This window comes from Corvus moneduloides, chromosome Z (assembly GCF_009650955.1).
Source record: "Corvus moneduloides isolate bCorMon1 chromosome Z, bCorMon1.pri, whole genome shotgun sequence".
Classification (NCBI taxonomy): domain Eukaryota; kingdom Metazoa; phylum Chordata; class Aves; order Passeriformes; family Corvidae; genus Corvus; species Corvus moneduloides.
In genome coordinates, this window is record NC_045511.1 from 75,562,551 (window position 1) to 75,582,552 (window position 20,002).

General features: G+C 41.1%; 1 protein-coding gene across 4 annotated transcripts in view; it reads right to left on the bottom strand.

Moving 5' to 3' along the window:
• Positions 1-557: 557 nt before the first annotated feature.
• The window catches only part of SSBP2 (single stranded DNA binding protein 2), a 136,452-nt gene continuing 117,007 nt past the window's right edge, over positions 558-20,002 (bottom strand). For all 4 annotated transcript variants that reach the window (XM_032096552.1, XM_032096549.1, XM_032096553.1 and 1 more), the window contains 3 exons: positions 19,234-19,262; positions 15,135-15,233; positions 558-12,831 (listed from right to left, as the gene is read on the bottom strand). In XM_032096552.1, coding sequence (XP_031952443.1) covers positions 12,802-12,831; positions 15,135-15,233; positions 19,234-19,262 — 158 coding nt within the window. In that variant the 3' untranslated portion in view covers positions 558-12,801. The remainder of the gene's footprint in view (positions 12,832-15,134; positions 15,234-19,233; positions 19,263-20,002) is intronic.

The following is a 20,002-nucleotide window of genomic DNA, read 5'->3' on the forward strand; positions in this document are numbered from 1 at the left end:
CTGGAAAAGAGGAATTAAGCTGCTGGCCCCAGTTCAGAGAGGAGATCTGTGCTTTTCAATGGTTTCCCACTTGAAAAGTACTTTCTGTGGCACAGCTTCAGCAGCACCTGTGGCATCACCACCAAGGTAGCTGGACCTAAGGCAGCCTTTGTGGAAGCACCTTTGTGCATCTTTTCCAGTTAATGAAAGACGAGCGCAGTCTTAGATGTGAATAAATCTTCTGTAAAGTAAAGCCCTTAGAGCTAGCAAGAAGTGTTCCAAAATGCATCGTTTTGGTAACACTTTAAATGCAGATGTCAGCTACTGCAGTAAATCAACTGCAGTATAGAGCTGTGCATTTCTGTAGACAGCATACTTTTTTGTTCTAGAAACAAACGTATTACTGCCTGAAGTTACAAATGTTTTATGTATGCTTCTTTCATAGTCCTAGTTATTTATGGAAAAAAGGTGTTTGGTTGTGGGGTTATTTTGGGACACAGCTTGTGAAAATACAACTACTTCTTGTAAAATGAAACTTTATTCTAAAATGTATCCAAAATTGCAAGACACAAGCACCATTAAACAGATAAATAGACATATATTTATGTACAGAGAGCATCAAAACACAAAACAATTGTTAATATAATTCTTATACCATTTTAATGAGTATCCATCAATAAAACTTTACAATTTAAAGGAGACTTTTCAGTTGCAAAACAGTTGTAAAATCATATGTATAAATTATGTTTACTACAATTCCAATAACAGAGGCAAAGTAAAATACAAAAATAATAATCAATACTGCAAATTCAAATACAAACCCCAAAAGTAATGCTGCACAGGTACGTATGTACACTGGATGAATTCATGCAGCCAGGCAGTGCAACAAATTAACTGCTGAGTTTAACTTATCACAAAATGGAACCACCATGTCGGCAAACAGAAGAAAATATACTTTTGTAATAAATCATAGTGCATTTTGAAGTTAGACTTTATAAAATGATTGTTGAGTGATATACTTCTAATATTCCCCATGTGATCTGAGATCCCCCCAACTCCTTTTTTCACAAAATAAAATACAAATGACAAAAGCTAAAAACCCCACTGTAGAACAGAGTCTGATGTACTGGTACCATCTTGAATGTATTTGTTTTAGTTCTTGGTATCAGACTTGTTTGCAAGTGTCCATGTCCACAGGGACACATGTTTTTCCTTGCTACCAGAAGTAAATCTTTCACGCTCCAATGCTATCTCCATAAACTGCATCTCACACGATGCTTAGACTGCACTGGTTTGAAGAGACACAGCTGAGCCTTGAAAAAAGAACCCTTAAATCCCTATGAAGCACAGAGAGAGTAAATGCAGGATAGAGAGACCTCATTATTCCTGAAGCTCCTATCCCTAATTGCTTTAATTACATAAACAGAGATTAACGTAAGAGGCTTTTATGGCTTGGGTGAAATTTCTGCTAATTTGCTGGGCAAGTGCGAAGCCCGTGTCTCTCCACAGGGCTTTGCCTTTCACAGTGCAGAGGGCTACAGATTCTTTTGGTTGGTGAAAGGAAGCCTCAGGTAAATATATAGAAAAATACCTCTGCAGTGAAAATGTGGTAAAGAAACAAAAAATCAAAACAGAACCTCTGGAAAACTGTGACTTCTTGTGTAACAAAAACATGGCTGTCACCTTTCAGGTCTGTGTTGGTTGGTATAGCATGAACACGTAGATAAAACTGGTTCTGTCAAAATTATATGAGATACAATTACACAGTCTGACACTTTTTTTCTTAAAATCTTAAGTGATAAGCACGCTCAGTGTTTTCACTAGGAAATTACTGCTAAAATGCTACATTTCGTTGCTGAAAAGACATTTATAGCAGCCTGTGAACTACGGAAGAGTTGCTCCCTGCATCCTTTGTGCTTCCAAAACCCCCTTCGAGCCATCGCTAACTTCTGAGTTAATAGGAGTTTTGAGCAAAAAAGGGATGCAGAAAACCACCTGTATTGGGTAAATAATGTAGCAATTTATACAGCAGCTCTTCAGATTTTCCAACATGCAAGCACGTGTAGAGAGAAGCTAAGAGACAGCATGCACTGCAGTTTATGTCATTGTGCTTATGTCTGCTGAGGGCACTATGGCATTTTCACTCAGAAAAACAGAAATGTTAGCCCCAGAAGACTAAAAGAGCCAGCATTAATGAAGCCATCAGCTACTGGTGTAGTAAAGAACACCCCAAAAGAGGGAGGAAGTTCGTCTGCTTGTAGCGTACATATACTGAAGCTGAAGAGAATTACAAAGGCACAATACAAGCCTATATTTCTGGTAAATTATATATATTCATATATTTCTGCTCATACCACCTCAAGATAGTGAACGGTACAATAACAACTGAAGGTACAAATGCTAATTGAAAGTGAAGCTCTACAAATAAAGGACTGTTGGAGAACACAGCTCATTACTTGCTACATTTCTACTCTTCCCGGGTGGTGAGCTCATCCACCTTTCCTGCACTAGCTGACAACAACATGGTGACCCAGTGAGAACACTGGAACACTGTCAGATGACAGACAGAATGGCTTTAAGCATCTGAAAAGCTGTCAGTGAGTGGCTGCCACAACAATTTTTCCCACTGCTTTACCTTTGGCTCAGAATTCACAGAGAAACCAGGAACAGCAACTGGAAATTCACACCCATTTTCATGCAGAGTTGAGGCTGAGATAATCTATAAAGGTAGCATTTTGGTTAACTTCAGCACTCAAAAATATTGAACAGCAGAGCAGGAGTTGTACCAGCTCATCATAAGAAACAAATCTCAATTTTTCCATTCATAGCTACACAAGATGTGTATAATTTCCAACAGCAAATGACTCACAACTTAGGAAATAAAGTGAATGGATCAATACTGCTTCTGTTAAACTCATAAAAAGTGACCCCCACTTTTGTGTGATGAAGTTACAGGGCAACTGTGGAGGCGACTGCTGTCCCAGCCCAGCTCTAAGAATGCAGACACTTGATGAAGGTGAAAGGTGCAGCTACAACATTTGAGTTTTTACTCTTGAGCTTTCCTCAGCTCGCAGCAAGAACTGGCACAACTGCTGTCAGGACTTCGTACTGGCAGGTAATGGAGGAAGGTATCAAGGGGAAATAGAGGAGGACCCTGCTGGAAGCAGCTCTGCTAACCCACAGTAACGCTGCCTGCAACATCTGCTCTATTTGACATATGGGATGTTCCCTCATCTCCAAACCAGCACATTAAATCCCAACACATTTATCGCAAGTTTCCCCCTATAAAACCTATCATCAACTGCCATTACTACATGTGTTCTCACAATCCTCAGTCAGGACCTCCTAGATTTATTCTTTAAAGCTCTCTGGAAAGGAATCTGTAGCCACACCTGGAAAGTATGAACATTAATACCTTAGTTACAAGCCCACAGCTGAATTTAAAAGCTGCATATGCTGTCGCTGGTGTTGACTGATCTATGCAATGGTTTCTTCATGTGTTGCTTGCAATGAAAATCAGTGCAGGTAACGAGGAAGCCCACTTAACAAATAAAGGTGAGGATTCCTAGGCAGGGCTAACCCCTCTAGAAATGTTCCAACAAGTTGCAAGCTCAAGCTATAGCTGTTCATTAAAATCAAAGCAGAAATACAGAAAATAGCACTACAGGGCAGAAGTCTCATGTTTGAGATTGAATTCAGAAAGTCATCTGTAAGTCACTTGGATTCAGGTTCAAAGGAGCTGCATTATTCTTGCCCCTTCCAAGCTCGAATAAATACACTTTTGTGTAGAGGTGTGAGAAGCCAATTGTAAACACTTGGATTCATCCCACCTAATTCCAGCCGTTCAACAGTGGTGAGGGCAACTGATGCCATAATGCAATCTTCCAGAGGCATCTCCGCTCGTGTCCCTCCTCTGCCTTACACACAAGACCCAGGCTGGTAATTTTTAGGCAGCTGAAATTAGGGCAGGATGAATCAGGCCACAGCATGGAGCGGAAACAAGTCTGATGTGGTGGCACAGTATCACCATGACAATCCAGTCTGTCACAGCCCTGCCTGAGGTTCCAAGCCGGACACGCTTTGGGTCAGTGACCCACACCATCCGTGCCTTTGCAGCTCACAGTCTGGCAAGGAGCTTGTCACACATGAAACAGTGAGGCTTGAGTTCATGATGATCCCCCAAAGCAAGACCTGGAGCCACTTGGTCTGGGAGCGCTGCTGAGCGGCTCTCGTCCACAGGGACTGCAGCCCTCCCAAAACATCCCAGAGGCTGCCCTGGAGAGTTACACACAAGGTCTGGAGGGGTTTGCAGCTGCAGTGGTTACTCATCCTAACACAACACGCACACATGTCCATGTATTCGTGGTGCTGTGGAGTTCTGCATCCCCATGCCTTGGCTACGGCATGGACTGGCTCTCTGCAGGAGCTGTTGGTAATGAGGATGAAGCACACACTGAGAAGAAATACAGCGTTCTGAAACACACATTTGTGAGATCCCCAATAGTATCAATAGTAATGATTAAGGTCAGAGGCAGTATCAAGTTTTGCATGCACTTTCTACATTAATATTTATATAGACAAGTTTCATTCTTGCTGGTTTGCAAAATTACTGAGGTTTTCTTTACTTCCAGAGACTGGAACACTGAACATTAGTTTTATTTATGATGTTGAAAGTCATTCTTTGTCTAAAATACACCTACAAATACTTGGGATTATGGGACTGGGATTGCCCTGTTATTCTCTGTAAAGGGCAGAAGTAACTGTAGAAATATTTTTTGATCTTAGAAATACAGGGAATTTATGTACAAATTGGACTGTAAGCATGAGGAACACTTATTGCAAGTTCTCAAAGTCTTACATGAAAGGGTGAAGGTGAGAAGTCATTAAGACTGCCTTGATTCTAAAGATTAGCCTAGTCATTTGATTAAACTATCAATAGAAACACAGAATTTAAAACAATCGAAGTAAGAATCCCCTTCAACTTTCTAAGCTTCTTCAGTTTTCCCATCATTGCCTTTCAGACTAGACAGGACTTGAACTTTTGATGTCAGAAACCAGCAAAGAACACAGACATTTTCAGATCTTTGTTGTATATCATAAAATACTGTAAAAAAAGAATCCAGAGTCCCAGAATTCAGGTTATTTTTCTCTCTTGGTACAGACAGAGAGTTCAAATCTCCTTAAAACACCACCTCAGGTAAAGCCTGCAGTGGGTGGGGATGAGGACACAATCCCCAGGCAGCGCTAGGCAGCCTCCTGTATGCCCTTAGAGATGGGCTTCTGTCTTGGCACTGGTGCAGTGTTTGGGGAATAAAAGAGACACCAGGTCACACATCTTTGTAAAGCAGCAGCCTGCCCAGGTGCTGTGCCTGGGGCACCCCTTTGCCGGGGGACACCTGCACAGGTGTGACACCTCTCAGGTGAGCAGGCACAGGCACCTGGGATGCCTGCTCCAATCCAACCCCAAGCTCTCAGACAAGGATACGAACTGGGTTGAAATCTCTTACATTACATTGAATATTCCTGTAAATGGCTTATAGATCTGCTGTTTGAAATAAATTCTGAAACCACTAAGCGTGCTTAACAGAGCTTCAACTCTATGTGGACAGCGAGTTCAGAGGACAGAACAAGGACTGTTGCAGTATATAATACACATGGCTGTACAGTCAAATGCCACCTGTTGCTTCAAAACAAGAATTTACAGTAGCAAGCAGTGGTGACAAAATTTCTTACACAAAACCTACAGGAATTTACAGGATATGCATGGATCACCCAGGTTATAACACCAGCAGTAGACAACACACAGAATCTTGTGCAATGTGGACAAAGTTGACAATAGTTTACCAATGCTGTCAGTAATTCACATAAATATGCTAACCCACCAGCTATCAAATCTTCCTCCTCTTCCCACCAGAACCAGATGTGTGTATACCAATCCATTAAATAGATGTGGTTTGTTTTTTGTGGTTTTAGCCAAACATGCACAAAATAGATGTACTCCAAGGGGATACTTGCAAAAAAAAAAAAAAAAAAAACCAAAAAACCAAAAGCCTCGAAACTGGTCTCAAAGCACACACAGCAATTGTATTCACACTTCTCAAACAGCCATGACAGAGCCAAAGTTTATTGTATGGATGTTTTTTGTCCTGGAAAAGTAGTAGTATAAAAATTCACTTGATTTTTAACTACTGGAAAACTCCAGCTTTACTCACACCACTCTTCCATGTCTCTAATTCCAGCCCTAATTCATTCCAGCCCTACTTTAGGAACTTGTGTTCTCTTCCTTATCCATTAGTGTAAATGCAAATCAAATCAAAACTACAACATAATCAGAAAAAATAAAAGAGACTAGAAAAATGAAAATGAAAATAGCTTGTACCTGCTTTTGGATCTTATGTTTATTGACAACAATTTGGTAGCACCACTTTGCTTTCCCACTAAACCACTGGATGTGCTCCTTGCTTCTGTTACAGAGAGCTTCAGTAAATTTCAATGAAATATATCCTGTATTTAGGATTTTACTTTCCTCCAGTCTGCACGACAAGAATCAGCTTTTCTTTCAAGCTATTTTCTATCATTGTTAGGAACCATCTCATCTAATTTGCGAGCATGTGGGATGCTAACTTTCCTGATCTGGAGCAGTGAGAACTCTTGGGATGCTGCAGTGCCACTCCTTATCTAGTATTATGCTCTATTTCACTCTAATGAAATAAACTCTCTACGGCAGGGCTCTCGTTATAGATGTGAACAACTTCCTGCAAGTTTGTTGGGCAAAATGCTCTTATTTTTGTGCAAAGATCTGGCCCAGTACATTTAACGGGGAAGTCCAAGTGAGAGAGGGTAAAACATGAAGATTAAAACAACAGAAATAAAGCCTAAAATATCCAGTTCATCCAGCTGACAATTTGACTCCTCAAGGATCAGAGCAGTTGTTCCACAGCAATATATTTTCCCATCAAAAGCAATTACTGATGATTTCAGTATCTCTGTAACAGCCCAAACTCCTAGGTTGTACAGTCTATTTCCTAGTGCACCCAGGGCATTGAAAACACATCACCTTTCTAAATCCCCATGTTTTGTGCTGTTTCCCTACAACTGATGCTAAAAACTGCCAGAATTTTCTCTTAGCAAAATTCAGCCTCTTGTCTCAGCATTGTAAAATCTTAAAAGGATCCCCAGAACCTAACGGCAAGAAGAGTTGTGCAAGTTCTCAAGAGAACAGCGAGGTAGCGAACTAACACCTTGTTTCTGGCGGATAATTACCCAGTCCTGAGCCACCTGACCTGGGAACAAGCCTGCTCCACCACTCTTCTGTGACCACAGAACCCTGAATCATCCACAAGACACACTGAAAACACTCATCAGGCAAATTAAACCCCTATTTGTGAATCAGGCTTTGTACAAGGTCACACAAATCAGACGATGTCAAGCAGTACACTTTTGGGGATGTGGAAGGAGCTTTCAACATGAAGTCCAGCTGTATTACTTATAGCAACTAGGCAGCAAATCTCTTTTTGATCTGGCTTCCCCCAAAATCATGTCTTTCAGCAAATATTTACAATGCTGAATTCAAATAAAGAAAAAATCAAGATGATTTTCTCTCTCCATTTCTTTTTCATGCAAAACTGAAATAGTGGCTAGAAAGTGACCATTTCAAATTATAACCGAAAACTGCATTTATTCAATTTGAAAACATGTACCCAAGAAAACCTTTATACATTTTTATGGCAAGTTTTCCCATTACATGAGAGGTTTTCTTACACATTTTAAGCTTAAAAAAGAACAGCGACCAAACAGAAGTTTGGACTAAAACTGCAAAGCTGTTGGCTGTGTTGAGGGGAACTATGGCCGCACAATTGAAAACAAGATGGAAGAACAAAGTCACAGAAATAGTTCATGTAATAGTGAACAAAGCTCTAATAAAGTAAGAAACAGAAGAAAGCCAAATCTGTTCCGCATGTCAGTACTATCGATACATAAACATGCTCCTGCACTGGTAAAACCTGTCAAATAATGTCTGCTTAGGAAAGACTTAATTTGAGCTCTAGACTCTCCATGTTCAAGCATGGGTTTAGATTATTACAGTCCTACTTTTTTACTTTCCTGAAGGATACTACCTGTGTTCTTAGACCTGTTTAAAATTAACTATGTGCAGGCTCAATTTCAAACCAAGGTGAAGCTGTTGGCAGAATCAGAATTTTCATGTGCTGAGTAGATGATCTATTTATTTTTTCTAGATTTGGTACTGTAATTTGTTTCCAATATGTAGACACTATACAGGAGTGCAAAGTAGTATTTTAAATTATCTTTTCTCATTTTCCAGATTGAAATATCATTTCAGTAATTTCAACAGACCCTCTGTGTTTTGCTCTATATACTCAGTTTTTACATCTGCCAAATAATGTCACACCACAGGTGAGGCATGTATTTGACCCAGACTAAGGTGGAATCCTATCCAAAAAATGACCTTGTGTGAGTGGTTTCATCAAAGTTTCAGCAGAAGTGGCACAAGCAGCAGTTTATAGGATTGTGCCAATAATATCTGAAAAGTAGAGAGAACTGCATACAGTAAAATTGAAATGTAACTAATTTATCTCTGAATTTTTACAATTGTTTTGGATCACTGAATCATGAATTGCCTCCTCAGTGTGAGATGTCAGTGTTGAAATAGCTTTTAGGGGTTTATTTGAAAGATGCACTTTGTCAGCATTCCCATCCTTAAGGCCTGAGCAAACCCAAGTGTGTCTGGGACAGGACCCACAGTTATATCACCACTTACATTGAATTACAGAAGAAGTAAATTTACCTCTACTTTTTACATTATTAAGGTATATTTTATGTTCTTGAAATGCAAATGTCAATTTCTGAAGAATCCAGTTCATACTTAGGCACCAGAAGAACAACATAAGAACAGCAATGGATCAGAGCTGACTAGGAACAGGGGAAAACATTTAATTAACTGATACAGAAATAGAAATCTGTGCAACAGGTATCAGCTGGAAAGTCCTTTTGAATAAAGTAATCGACACTAAATATTGTAACAGCTGGTCCCTCCTTAAATCTCATTCCAAATCAATTGCACATGCAGTATTGCATTTGTTAGCCACAGAACAGAGGAAAATTCAGTTGGTTTTAGGTAGTTGAAGAAGCTGTCCTTTGATGCATCCTTAAAGAAGCAAGCTTCCATTCACTTTTTCCCAACTGGAATTATTTAAAATAAATGATTAGCCTATATATCTCTCATTGAGTATTCCTGTTGGAAAGGACAGGAACAGCTGGATGTCCTGGGACATGGAACATTTAATCCTCCATTATGGGGAACAGGCTGACAGTTGTTACTGTCTCTGAACACGTGACCTGTTGGGTGGCTGGGGCTCTGCTACCAGAGGCCTTCCAAATAAAAAATGGAATTTTTTGGCGGGGAGGGAGTGCAACTGCAGTTTTTCCTCATTTTCCAGTAATTAAGAAAATAACTTAGTCCCTACATGCAAATATCCAGGTGTTTTGCTAATGCATGCCAGGCCACATGCTTTACCTGTGATTTGGACAGCTTCTTCCTTGCTCCAAACCCTGTTCTTGCCTACAAGACTTAGACATGGCAATAAAATCTGGGTGACATGGAGATAAATCTGGATCTGAACACTCTTTCCATAGGTTTAAGCAGCAGGTAAGACCCTGGTTTCACTGTGAAGTTCACAAGTGAATCCAGTTTCAGCTGATTTCTACAAAGCCAGAATATTTGCAAGAGTTCTTACGGCATAAGAAATCCCTTATTCTTCATTTCTACTACTCTAAGATTTAATCACTTCTGCTTTTAAGAAGGTTTACTTCAACCTTGCCTGAAAGACCCATTTACAGAATCACCATCTATTTATTTCTATACTAAAGAGCAAGATCTGTCTAAAAACCTAGTGTGAGAGGATCTATCCCGCACCACTTAAAACAAAATTTCTCACAGAGCTGGACAAATTCTGACATCATCAACAATACTGTTGCATAAGGACAGAACCAAACAGCAGTTACATTGCTCCTGGTATCTGGAGCATAAGAAATGTAAGTGGGAGCAAAAACCGCTTGGGAATAGTCTTTCTTCCCATATTGATGCTCCTGATACCATGAAAATCCTACAAGGATTTGTAAGCAAAAGAAAGAAAAATGAACAAGCAAAATGCCCTGTGCATATTAATAAAAAAATAATCCAAAGGTGTAATTTTGAAGTTGAGTGATTAGCACTTAAGATTGTTTTCTAATGGTTCAGCTGCAGAACCTGGCCTCTCCAAAGCCTGGCTGAGGCTGGGTAAAGGCTTGGACAAAGCATTAGTGACATCACCTGCTGCCTGTGAGGCTATGTGGGTATGGAAATGAGAAATGCAGGACACAGTGACTGAATTACGTGCTGAAAGGATGTTATGGTCTTGTATAAAAATGAGGATAACATTTTTGGTAATGACATCCAATCTGTGTCAGCAATTCCTTGCACAGGTTTAATGACCAGACTTCCATCCTTCCAAGGTGCCTGACAGCTCACTGACCTGGGGAATGGGCCTTGGCACTTGATGCACTCTTCCCATCTACCTTAGTCCATAAGCAGTGACATAATCTCGACTGGAACTGGGCCAGAAAAAGTCCTCGGGTCCCTGGAAGGCTACCACAGATAATAGAGGTGGCAAACACAGGCTGCAAGGACACCTGGACTCTGGGTGTACTGGGGCCACCCCAGCGGTGTTAGTGACAACAGCAAAGGGTCTGAGGAGATTACACCTGATTTTGTGTTTGTGACTCAAGCCAATAGCAGGGTCTGCCAGCATCTTTGGAGACAGCAACAAAGTGTTTTCCAAAGACAGGCAAATGAATGTGACCTTCTTAATCAATGGGAATACAGTCTACAAAACCATATAATGACTACCTAGGTTATGTTTACATCTAATCAAGTAGTTCTTAATAAAAAGTAATGCTACCAAAATCTTTGATACTTCAACATAATTTTAATCCTCTGAGATTTTCATCTTTGAATAGGCCCAACAGGAGAGTAAAGCGTTAAATCTTTTTATTTCCATATATTATACACATATAATATATGGAAATAACGAGTTAGGAGATTGCAGTATTCCTTACACATCCCGTTACGTTCAGCTGCCATCACAAGCCCATCACATACGTTCCTTTATCACAAGTTCCTCAAAAAAAAATCCCCTTTCACGTGGACATCCCAGAACTGCTCCTCCTCTGCAAGTGGCTCTTCTAGATTTAAGTCCAAGGACAGGAATTTGCTGTTTGTCTGTGGCACGAATTTCTGCTGAGCCACTTTGTGCCTGCACTGCTGATCATCAGCCTTTGTATCACTACAAACTGAAAACTTATTTTTCTTGGGGGAGCTGAAAATCTAAGTAAATGTACCATAATCTTGGTTTCAGAGCTCTGCCTGAAGAGAAATGGGAATGCTTCCAGAAGCGTTTCCTTTAGGCCTTTTTCTGCATTCTGTCCCCAGCTTTCATACCTGTCTGTCCTCCTTATAAAAGGGCCCAGACCTTTGTTCCTCTTCTCTGCATGGCAAAAGGTAACACCCTCACAAGGCTAGTAGTCATAAAAAGTTTACTGTGGCATTTTGGCTCCAAAAAAAAAAAAAAAAAAAGGCTGCTGACTGGAAAGTTTTGGGGGAATTAATTCTGGCAGATATGGTAGATAACACACACCCAAGCAGCAGGATGACCTGATTTTCTAAATGGGCTTGGGATATACTGGTTATCATTAGGAACACGGATCATATTTGCTCATATTTGTTTAAGAATCACTGAAAACGGGAAACATAATTGTAAGTTGTTAGGAAATGTTTGGTGATAAGGACTCTACTGTATTTCCACTAACTACCACCCCTACAGAAGACCGTGCTAAATAGAAAACTCAATTCCAAGGGCAGGAGAAGCCCTGACACTTTATTGCTAGATTCTATAGCAATTGGAGCTCACTTACAGTAACCTTATAGTACTCTATATAAACTGAGAAGCTTGTATCAAATTCAGGCTTCCATTTAAAATAGGTATTGCAGATATTAGGCTTCAGTTAAAGAAGAAAAATAACCTTCAGTGCTTTTTTTTTTCTCTTAAAGGCAAAGTATCAAAAAAAATCCCCAAACTAGGTGGAAGTTATTAAATTTCTCCAAAAAATTAAGATGAGCTTTCTTCTATTTCTTGAGACAGTACAACTCATGATTCACAGGGTAGCTGGTATCAAACAAAAGTTAATGAAAGCTCGTCTAAGCAATTTTATTCTTATCCATAATGGCAGACACTAACAAAATTAAAAGAATTTATCCTTTGAGTTCAACTTAAAAAATAACTTATAAAGCAGTGATATATGCAACATAAAACAGTTCAGGAGGGGAGAGGGAAAGCAAATTTTAATAATTAAAATGTAAACGTGAAAAAAAAAAAAGAAATGGAATAAAAGTCCCTACTTCTGATTGCTACGTAAGATGTCATGTGATACTATTTTACAATGTCCTGGGGTCTGTGTGTGTGTGTGTGCGCTTTGTGTCACACACACACACCCCACGCCGACCCACACATGTACACACACAGACAGGCGCTTGCAGCTCCACCTCGGGCACTTCTCTCATGCCACTCTTTACAGTTGTCTCAAGCATGTTTGGGACCCACTTTTTGACAAAACGGGGGAGATGGTAGGAAAAAAAAAACAGGTGGGTCTGATTGTGTCTGAGATCCTTTAGTTAAACTGTACACTGGGACGAATCATTTTCTTCTGCGGTAGCTCTCGGGAGAGGGCCAACTCACTGTGGTCTTCACGGCAACACTTGTGAACAGGTCACACACTCATTGTCATGCTAGGGGAGTACTGGAAAAGAGGAATCCACATTTTAACAAACATTTACTCCCCCACCCCAGGTAGCTACATCCACGCCTGGACCGCAGCAATGGGTTCAGGGCTCCTTCAGCTCCCTGCTGAATTCCTGCTGGAGCCTCTGCTGGGGCTGTAGTTCAGTTTGTGTCCTCAGAACTTCTGTTGTGCTTCTCTCATGCAAAAATATGGCTACTGCTGACAAAGGCAACTCCTAAGGGCTGTTTTGGTGTTACCTGGGTGCTGTGATGAGCCGATACCTTACTGAGGCTTTCCACACCCTTTCCTGGCCAATGCTGGCTACTGGGCAATTTACCTGGGCAGGTGCCTAGTCTCAGGTAGACTGGCTGCACTCATGCGTAGCTGAACCACAGGAAGATTTTGGAGAATTTTTTTATTACTTTATGGGAAGAAAGAAGCAAAGATATGTATGACTGTGATTAAATTAGGCTTTTGGTCTGTATTATTTTGTGTTAGCAATTTTAGGGGGGGCAAGCTGAATCAGGGACCAGTGGTCATTCTCCTTTATGTGAACCAAAAATTCAATCACCTCATCACACTATTGCAGTGACACAAACTGAACTGCAGCCTTTACCCAAGCTACAGCTACCCTCAGGTTAGCAGTGCTTCATTAAAGGGACACCACAACGCCTAGAAGAAATGCACATCTATCAACATAATTTGTTCTTAAATTGAAAACTGTGGACTGCATAAAACACCTAATTTGGCCTAAAATCCTCTAAGCAGAGGAAAATGTTCAAATGCAGGAAGATAAGAAAAAGGAAATATAAATTTGCCTGTGCAAAACCACACGTGCCACAAATATCCTGCCAAGTCTTGAGTTCCAAGCTGGCCATTTCCAAGTGTCTAAGCACATAGAAAAAACATTTTAGATGGGTCTTCCCCCTCACATAAACTACACAGGTCTGACTACCAGCTCCAAGGCTTAAGGCAAAGCACCTGCTCAAGTAATTTCCTGTATCTGAGCCAGGGTATCTGGGGGATCACTTTGGGAAAGAAGTCAAACCACGGTCTCAAGGTGGTTTTTAACTTGTTATTAAGCCCTGCATTGTTACCCACCCCTAACCAAAATTCCCGGTGAACTGAAGAGCAAATCTACTGGAGAAAGGACTCCATGATAACGCCTATTCTGAGCAGCCAAGTGGCAAAATATGGATCAGAAAGCAAAGCAGTTCCCCAGGGCAACAGAGCAACCCATGTTAGAGAGACAGCAGTCCCGGGGAGCAGACAGGCATGTGTCACTCCTGCCTTGCAGGCACACATCTCAACAAAGCCCTTAGGAATCCAAGCCCCTGGCTCTTCCAGGCAGCACAAAAACACCCAGAACCCAGCAAATGTCTGGGAACACAGATTTTCTCTGGAGTACCACTGATTGCTCTTGTTCCCACAGCCCTGTTTCAGTGACCCTGCCTGCCCTCAGCACAGCAGAGTGTGCCAGATTGGGAGCCAAGGGCTGCTGGGAACGGGGACCACATTTCATGAAGGTTCTGAGTTTACTGCCATTTTGGCAGATATTAAACATTGCTCTTTTTAGGTTGTGTATGACAGTTTTCTTCAACACTCCACACAACCTGAATGTGTGCCCACCAACAGCTAACTGAGAGAATCTCTTCCTTTTCACTAGCTAAAAAAGAAAACCTCCCAAAAGCCCTAAAATCTGATTCCCATGAAATTTTCCATGGAACTCAACTATGCTGTGATCCAACAGAAGCTGTTTATTGAGCTGCAGTTCACCACTGGCATAGGTAATGAGGTTACTCTCCTATTCAGGGACCTAGACGTGGATTTAGAAACCCAGCTTCAGGCACACAACTATGACAATATCACAGTCCTGCTCTGTGAACTGTTTACACCACATTTTGCTGCTTTGACCATTATCCATTCTTAGAAAAAGCACAATTTGCCCCAGAATGAACACTATAGTGGGAACCTCTGCCTTTTATAGGTGCAACAGCACTCTGCATCTTTGCAACATGGAATCTACTGGTGCTCTCATCACATACTTCAGTGTAAACCCTGCTTTTTCATTGATCTCATAGCCCAGAAAAAGTTTCTGCAGTAAATCTATGCCTCCCACCTTTTCCAGCTTCACCTCTCTTTTGCACAGTATTTTTTATTCAAATGAATACTGTACTTTCAGAAGCTATTAAAAACCATGCAAGACACAGCACTGCACTACAAGCACACTACAAAACTTGTAAATTTTCTTTTTCGAAACAAAAGGCCAGAGATACAGGTCCACCTTTGCAACCCAACAACGCAGGTAATGAAATACTTACACTCTCACTCTGGAAGGGGTTTAGGAAGTTTCCACCCATCTCACTGTCATCCCTGGGAGTGCCAGGCTGGTTGCTCATGCTCATATTACTGGGAGAGTTCTGTTAAATAAGATTGTAAAATACAGATTCAGTGCTGAAGGTTTCAGTTCATTTCCCAGCCTCACCAGGTGTGCCCAGGGCATGCTCCACACATCACTTGGTGCACTTAGGTGCTCTGTGCAGTGCACTGGGCTTCTCAAGGATGAAAAATCAGCCCCAGCAGGGTTCTGCATGATTCAGTCACTAATTTTAGCCTGTTAAGTAATGTTCTCTTTCCTGAAGCAAGGATTATTTACCTGTGCCTCATTTTCAGGTTATAGTCAGCATCTGCTTCTGCTGAAGTCAAGAAAAGCTATAAAAGGCTGCAGCAGCGATATGAGGAAGCTCATATTAAATCATGTGGTTGAATGCAGCCACGTCTGTGAGCCCTGACATATGTGAGGTACGAGTTTGTACTTAAAGATAGACAAAATATGTACTTAAAGGCAGATCTGGTCTGCACAGAGCTTTGCGCAGGCCTGTGCCTGAGGTTTGCTCATCGTGGTCACAATGTACTGAAATAGTAACAACCTAAAGCCTTCCAAAAATTAATTGTTACTCCTTTTCTTACAGCCAGTGCACAACTGCCTCTGCAACTTCAAAAGGAGAATGGGTGAAACAAGGTGATTGCCATAGAAATTATTCTGCCTCAATAGCTCACACATGGTTATTGTACCCACTACAATTAGTCAGGTGCTCTTACAAAGCTGGTTTGCAGTAACTGAACCATGGGCAATCCTCTTTCCATCACTGTTACATCTCGTACTTAAAGACTCACTGTCATAGGTTAGCAAGCATAGTCCCGGAAGGGACGTCCTTGCTAAGGGGTGCTTACAGTTTCCTCTGGGAACTGATAGAACCTATCAGCTGGCCAGTTTGAATATGGACAATTCTCTAAGCCACTTAAAGTTGTGACCACCTCTGTGATCCACATTTAAGAATAGGCAAACTCCCCCTCCAAGCTCTCTCTCGTTTCCGGCGCTGGGACAGGTGGCTGCGGGCCCCGTGTGGGGGCCAGCGGGCCCGGCCAGGCCCTGCTTGGGCCGGGCCGGGCCGGGCCACGGCCATCCTGGGTCGATGGACCTGTTCCAGCCGTGGAACCCCCCCCACTGCCTTGCCGTGGGCAGCTGGAGCAGCTCAGCTCTCCCCCCTCTCCACTGCGATAAGAAACATTCAACATTCCAGCTGCAAAGCTGCAAGGCCGAGGTGAGAGTAACCCTTTTATTGCTGTGAAGAGCTGAAAACCTGAGGGAAGAGAGAGAGGAGATGCTTAAAGCTGAAATTCTGTTGTGAAGCTATGATATATCAGAGTATCCCGTTGTAATTCCATGAAGATATGGGGGGTGGAGTGTTCAACTCGTAAGCAAAAGCACCTGCGCTGAGATAGGCAGATGCTGACGCAGCTGTAATTTCATGAGAAGTTTGGACAGGGAGAGATGGACCAGATGAGGACCTTTGCTCCAAATGGGAAAGGAGAAAACCTCAGTCCCTAGAGATGCTCCCAGAGATAGTCCTAAAGATGAAGATGATGAAGACCCTTTGCTCCCAGGGAAGGAGAAGGGCCTCTGTTTTTGTTTCTGAACGGCTCAACCTTAAAATTGTACCCCAAAAAACTTCAAGAGTGGACCCTCGAAAGCAGTTGCGGGAAAAGCTGCAAGTCGGGGGAAAGGACTCACACGCAGGCAGAGAGACTCCTCTTCCTAAATGGACTGAACAATATTTGGAAGTGGGCGGCTGTCTCGTTGTGATAATGTTTTCATAGCATGAGCAAGAAGAGACTTCTCTTTCTAAATGGACTGAACAAGGTTATTATGGAAGTGGTAAACAGACTGAACATCTTAAGGGTTGTCTTTTCACATTGTCAGTGGGAGAAGGGAGGAAGGTGGGGGGAGGAGGAGAGTTCTGAAGGTGGTATAATTTTTTTTTTCTTCTTTTAGGTCTGTTAATAAACTTCTTTATATTCTTTCAAGTTTGGTGCCTGTTTTGCATTTCTCCTAATTCTTATCTCACAGCAGATAAACAGTAATGAGTATTTTGGACCAAACCACTACACTCACGATGGAAAAACAGAAGTAAGGGGAAGGGAGGAGTGAAACCATGGATCTCAAAATGAAATCCTTACATCTATCACAGTTCTTTCCTTGCCTTTCTTTTTAACCCAGAAAAACAGAATGCAATATAAATATAAATATAAATATAAATACCAAACTAATTATGTACATGACATGCAAGCAGAACTTCTTTACCAGCATCTGAAATGCAGCTCAGAGAGTTGGGTCAAAAGCCCTGCCTTAGCCCTTCTTCTTTCTTCAGTCTAATTCGCTGCTTCCAAAACTGTGATCCCCAGGGCCACTGGACAACATGCCCATCAAAGACAACTAAAAGCCTAACGAGGTGATTAACATCAGTCCATCAGGTACACCAGAAATTCAGGGCCCCACAGCTCGGAGAAGGTTGAACCCTGAACTGCTGCTATACCCTCAGCAGGCATTAACTCAGGGGAGTCCATTGCCTGTGTTACACAGGAGGTCAGGCTACACAATCACATCACTCCCTCTGCCCGTAAAATCCAGGAATACAAAGACCTTGTCACATTCATTTATGCTCTGCACTGTTGCTCATTCCTGGAGGATTTCCCCTATTTTATCTTGCTCTGTGTAGAACTAAGCTTTGACATTCTGCCGTTGCTACAGCATGCCAGCCCCAAAGGGCCAAATTCCTGAAAAAAATCCTGTTTTAGAGACTCCCTCAGGCTGCTTTTGTGACCACTTGGGGTCCAGCACTCTAGCTCCAACTGGGGTTTTCTAAAGCAAGAGTACACCTGATGCCTGCACAAATTCCATGGGCATTGCAATAAATGCAGGTTATTAATGTTTATTTAATATCCATAATTTCAGTTAATTTACTGCCCTCATCTTAATCTACTTCATAAAAAACTTTATGTTCTACCATTCAGCTAATTTAATCAAAATCTTCTCTAAAAAGCTAGGAATTCCGTGAGCTGTACCGATTCTGCCAAGACTGACTGGATCCATTTGCTATGGACAACTGTGTTACAGGCAAAATTAACACCATTTTCCTTTTCGTTACTTAAAAACCACATAGATGAAATGTGATTTCCATGAGTTATTCATGCAGGTTAATGTATATAAGACTTCCAGGTAAATTGTTTTGGACCCAAGCTTTCAAAGCTACTGATACCTGCACCAGCACAGCGCTGAATAGCTACAAGTGCAATACCGGCTTTAAAAATTATCCCAAGGGAATGGAAATGTTTTGGCTTTTTCCCTTAAAAATGCTGCACTTTGCAATAAAATACTGAAGAAAAAACACAGACTTTGATTAAAAAAATGATGTATGCTGGTTATCTCACAGAAGGGTTTCATTGAACCCACCACTGCACAGCCCAGCACAGCACAGCCAAGGCAATGTGGTCTTTTCCATGCATCGCTTTACTTTGTGCAGAGTCTGAAAATGTTTTAAGAACACAGGGTCCTCTTTATTTATGCCTCTTTACCAATACCACATCAGCTCATTAATCCTGAGTTAATGACGATCACGTCCACAGCACTTTTATTTTTACTGAAGTGACGCATTCAAGTATTATTTCTGTAGATGCAAAATCCCTGCAGATTAAACTCACATCCATTTCCAGCTATTTAATGTTTGTGATATCAAAACAGTGCTTCTTCTGAAACTGCTTCCTAATCTAGTTTCTGGGAATTTATCCTGAGGATTAAGATATTAACATTACCTTACAGAGGTGACAAACCCAATCCTGCAACACCTTAAGGAGATTGCCCCAACTTTACATTTGACTAGAATTGATTATTAGAACTGGTTTCATTTATTTTAAGAGTATCAAAGACTACAACATGATCTATCATATTCTGAACTTGAGGTAATTATATAGAATATGATAACATGAATCTGCATTAAAAAAAGATTCATAATGGAGACAAAGGAAATTAGTTCAGAGTGAAACCCTCTAAAAATTCCAAATATTTGATTAGATACTCACTTTGGAAATACTGTCCATGTCTCCTGAGCCTGAAATTAAAACAGACAATTGCTCAGTTAGTTTTGAGCTGAAGCTAAACCAATAATTTTTTCATAGAAAACACACAGTGCAACATTAACATTTTAAAACATAACCAACTCAGTAAAAGTTTACAGGCGGTACAGAGTAATCAACTCCATCAGTCTGGGGCTCTTGTCAACTTTTGCTGCACTACATGTACAGAGTAGCTCTTAGAAGAAACCAGATGATCCTGATGTGCAGAGTAACAGAAACCAAATGAAATTAAATATAGTGAGAGCAAGACTATTGAAAACTAATCGAGGGTTTTTTTCACATGCTGTAGGTCTCACCTCAGGTAAAGCCAAGAATAAAGGAAATGCAACTTTAGGATGGATGAACACAGAAAAGCATTCTTTTAGCAGCAAAAGACACATATGTTCAGGAAAGACAAATTCTGGAAGAGTACTGAGTACAAAACTAGAAGAGTCTCACAGCAAAACAATCACAAATGGAGCTGTGGGAGAGGACTGAAATAAGTATTTCATACAACCAGGCAAATTAGGGCTCAGAAGGAATATGATTTCTCTCTCTAAAAACGTCAGATACATAGATGTTACCAAGAGTTATTTTGTCATGGCCCAAAAGGATAAATTACATGCTATGTACATGTAAAATCCTTCCATAACTGTTTCAATTTAATTTTTCATTTTAGCTAAGGAGAAATAATTTCTGTCACTGTAGAAAGCAACAGAAAAAGGCGTGGCTGCCT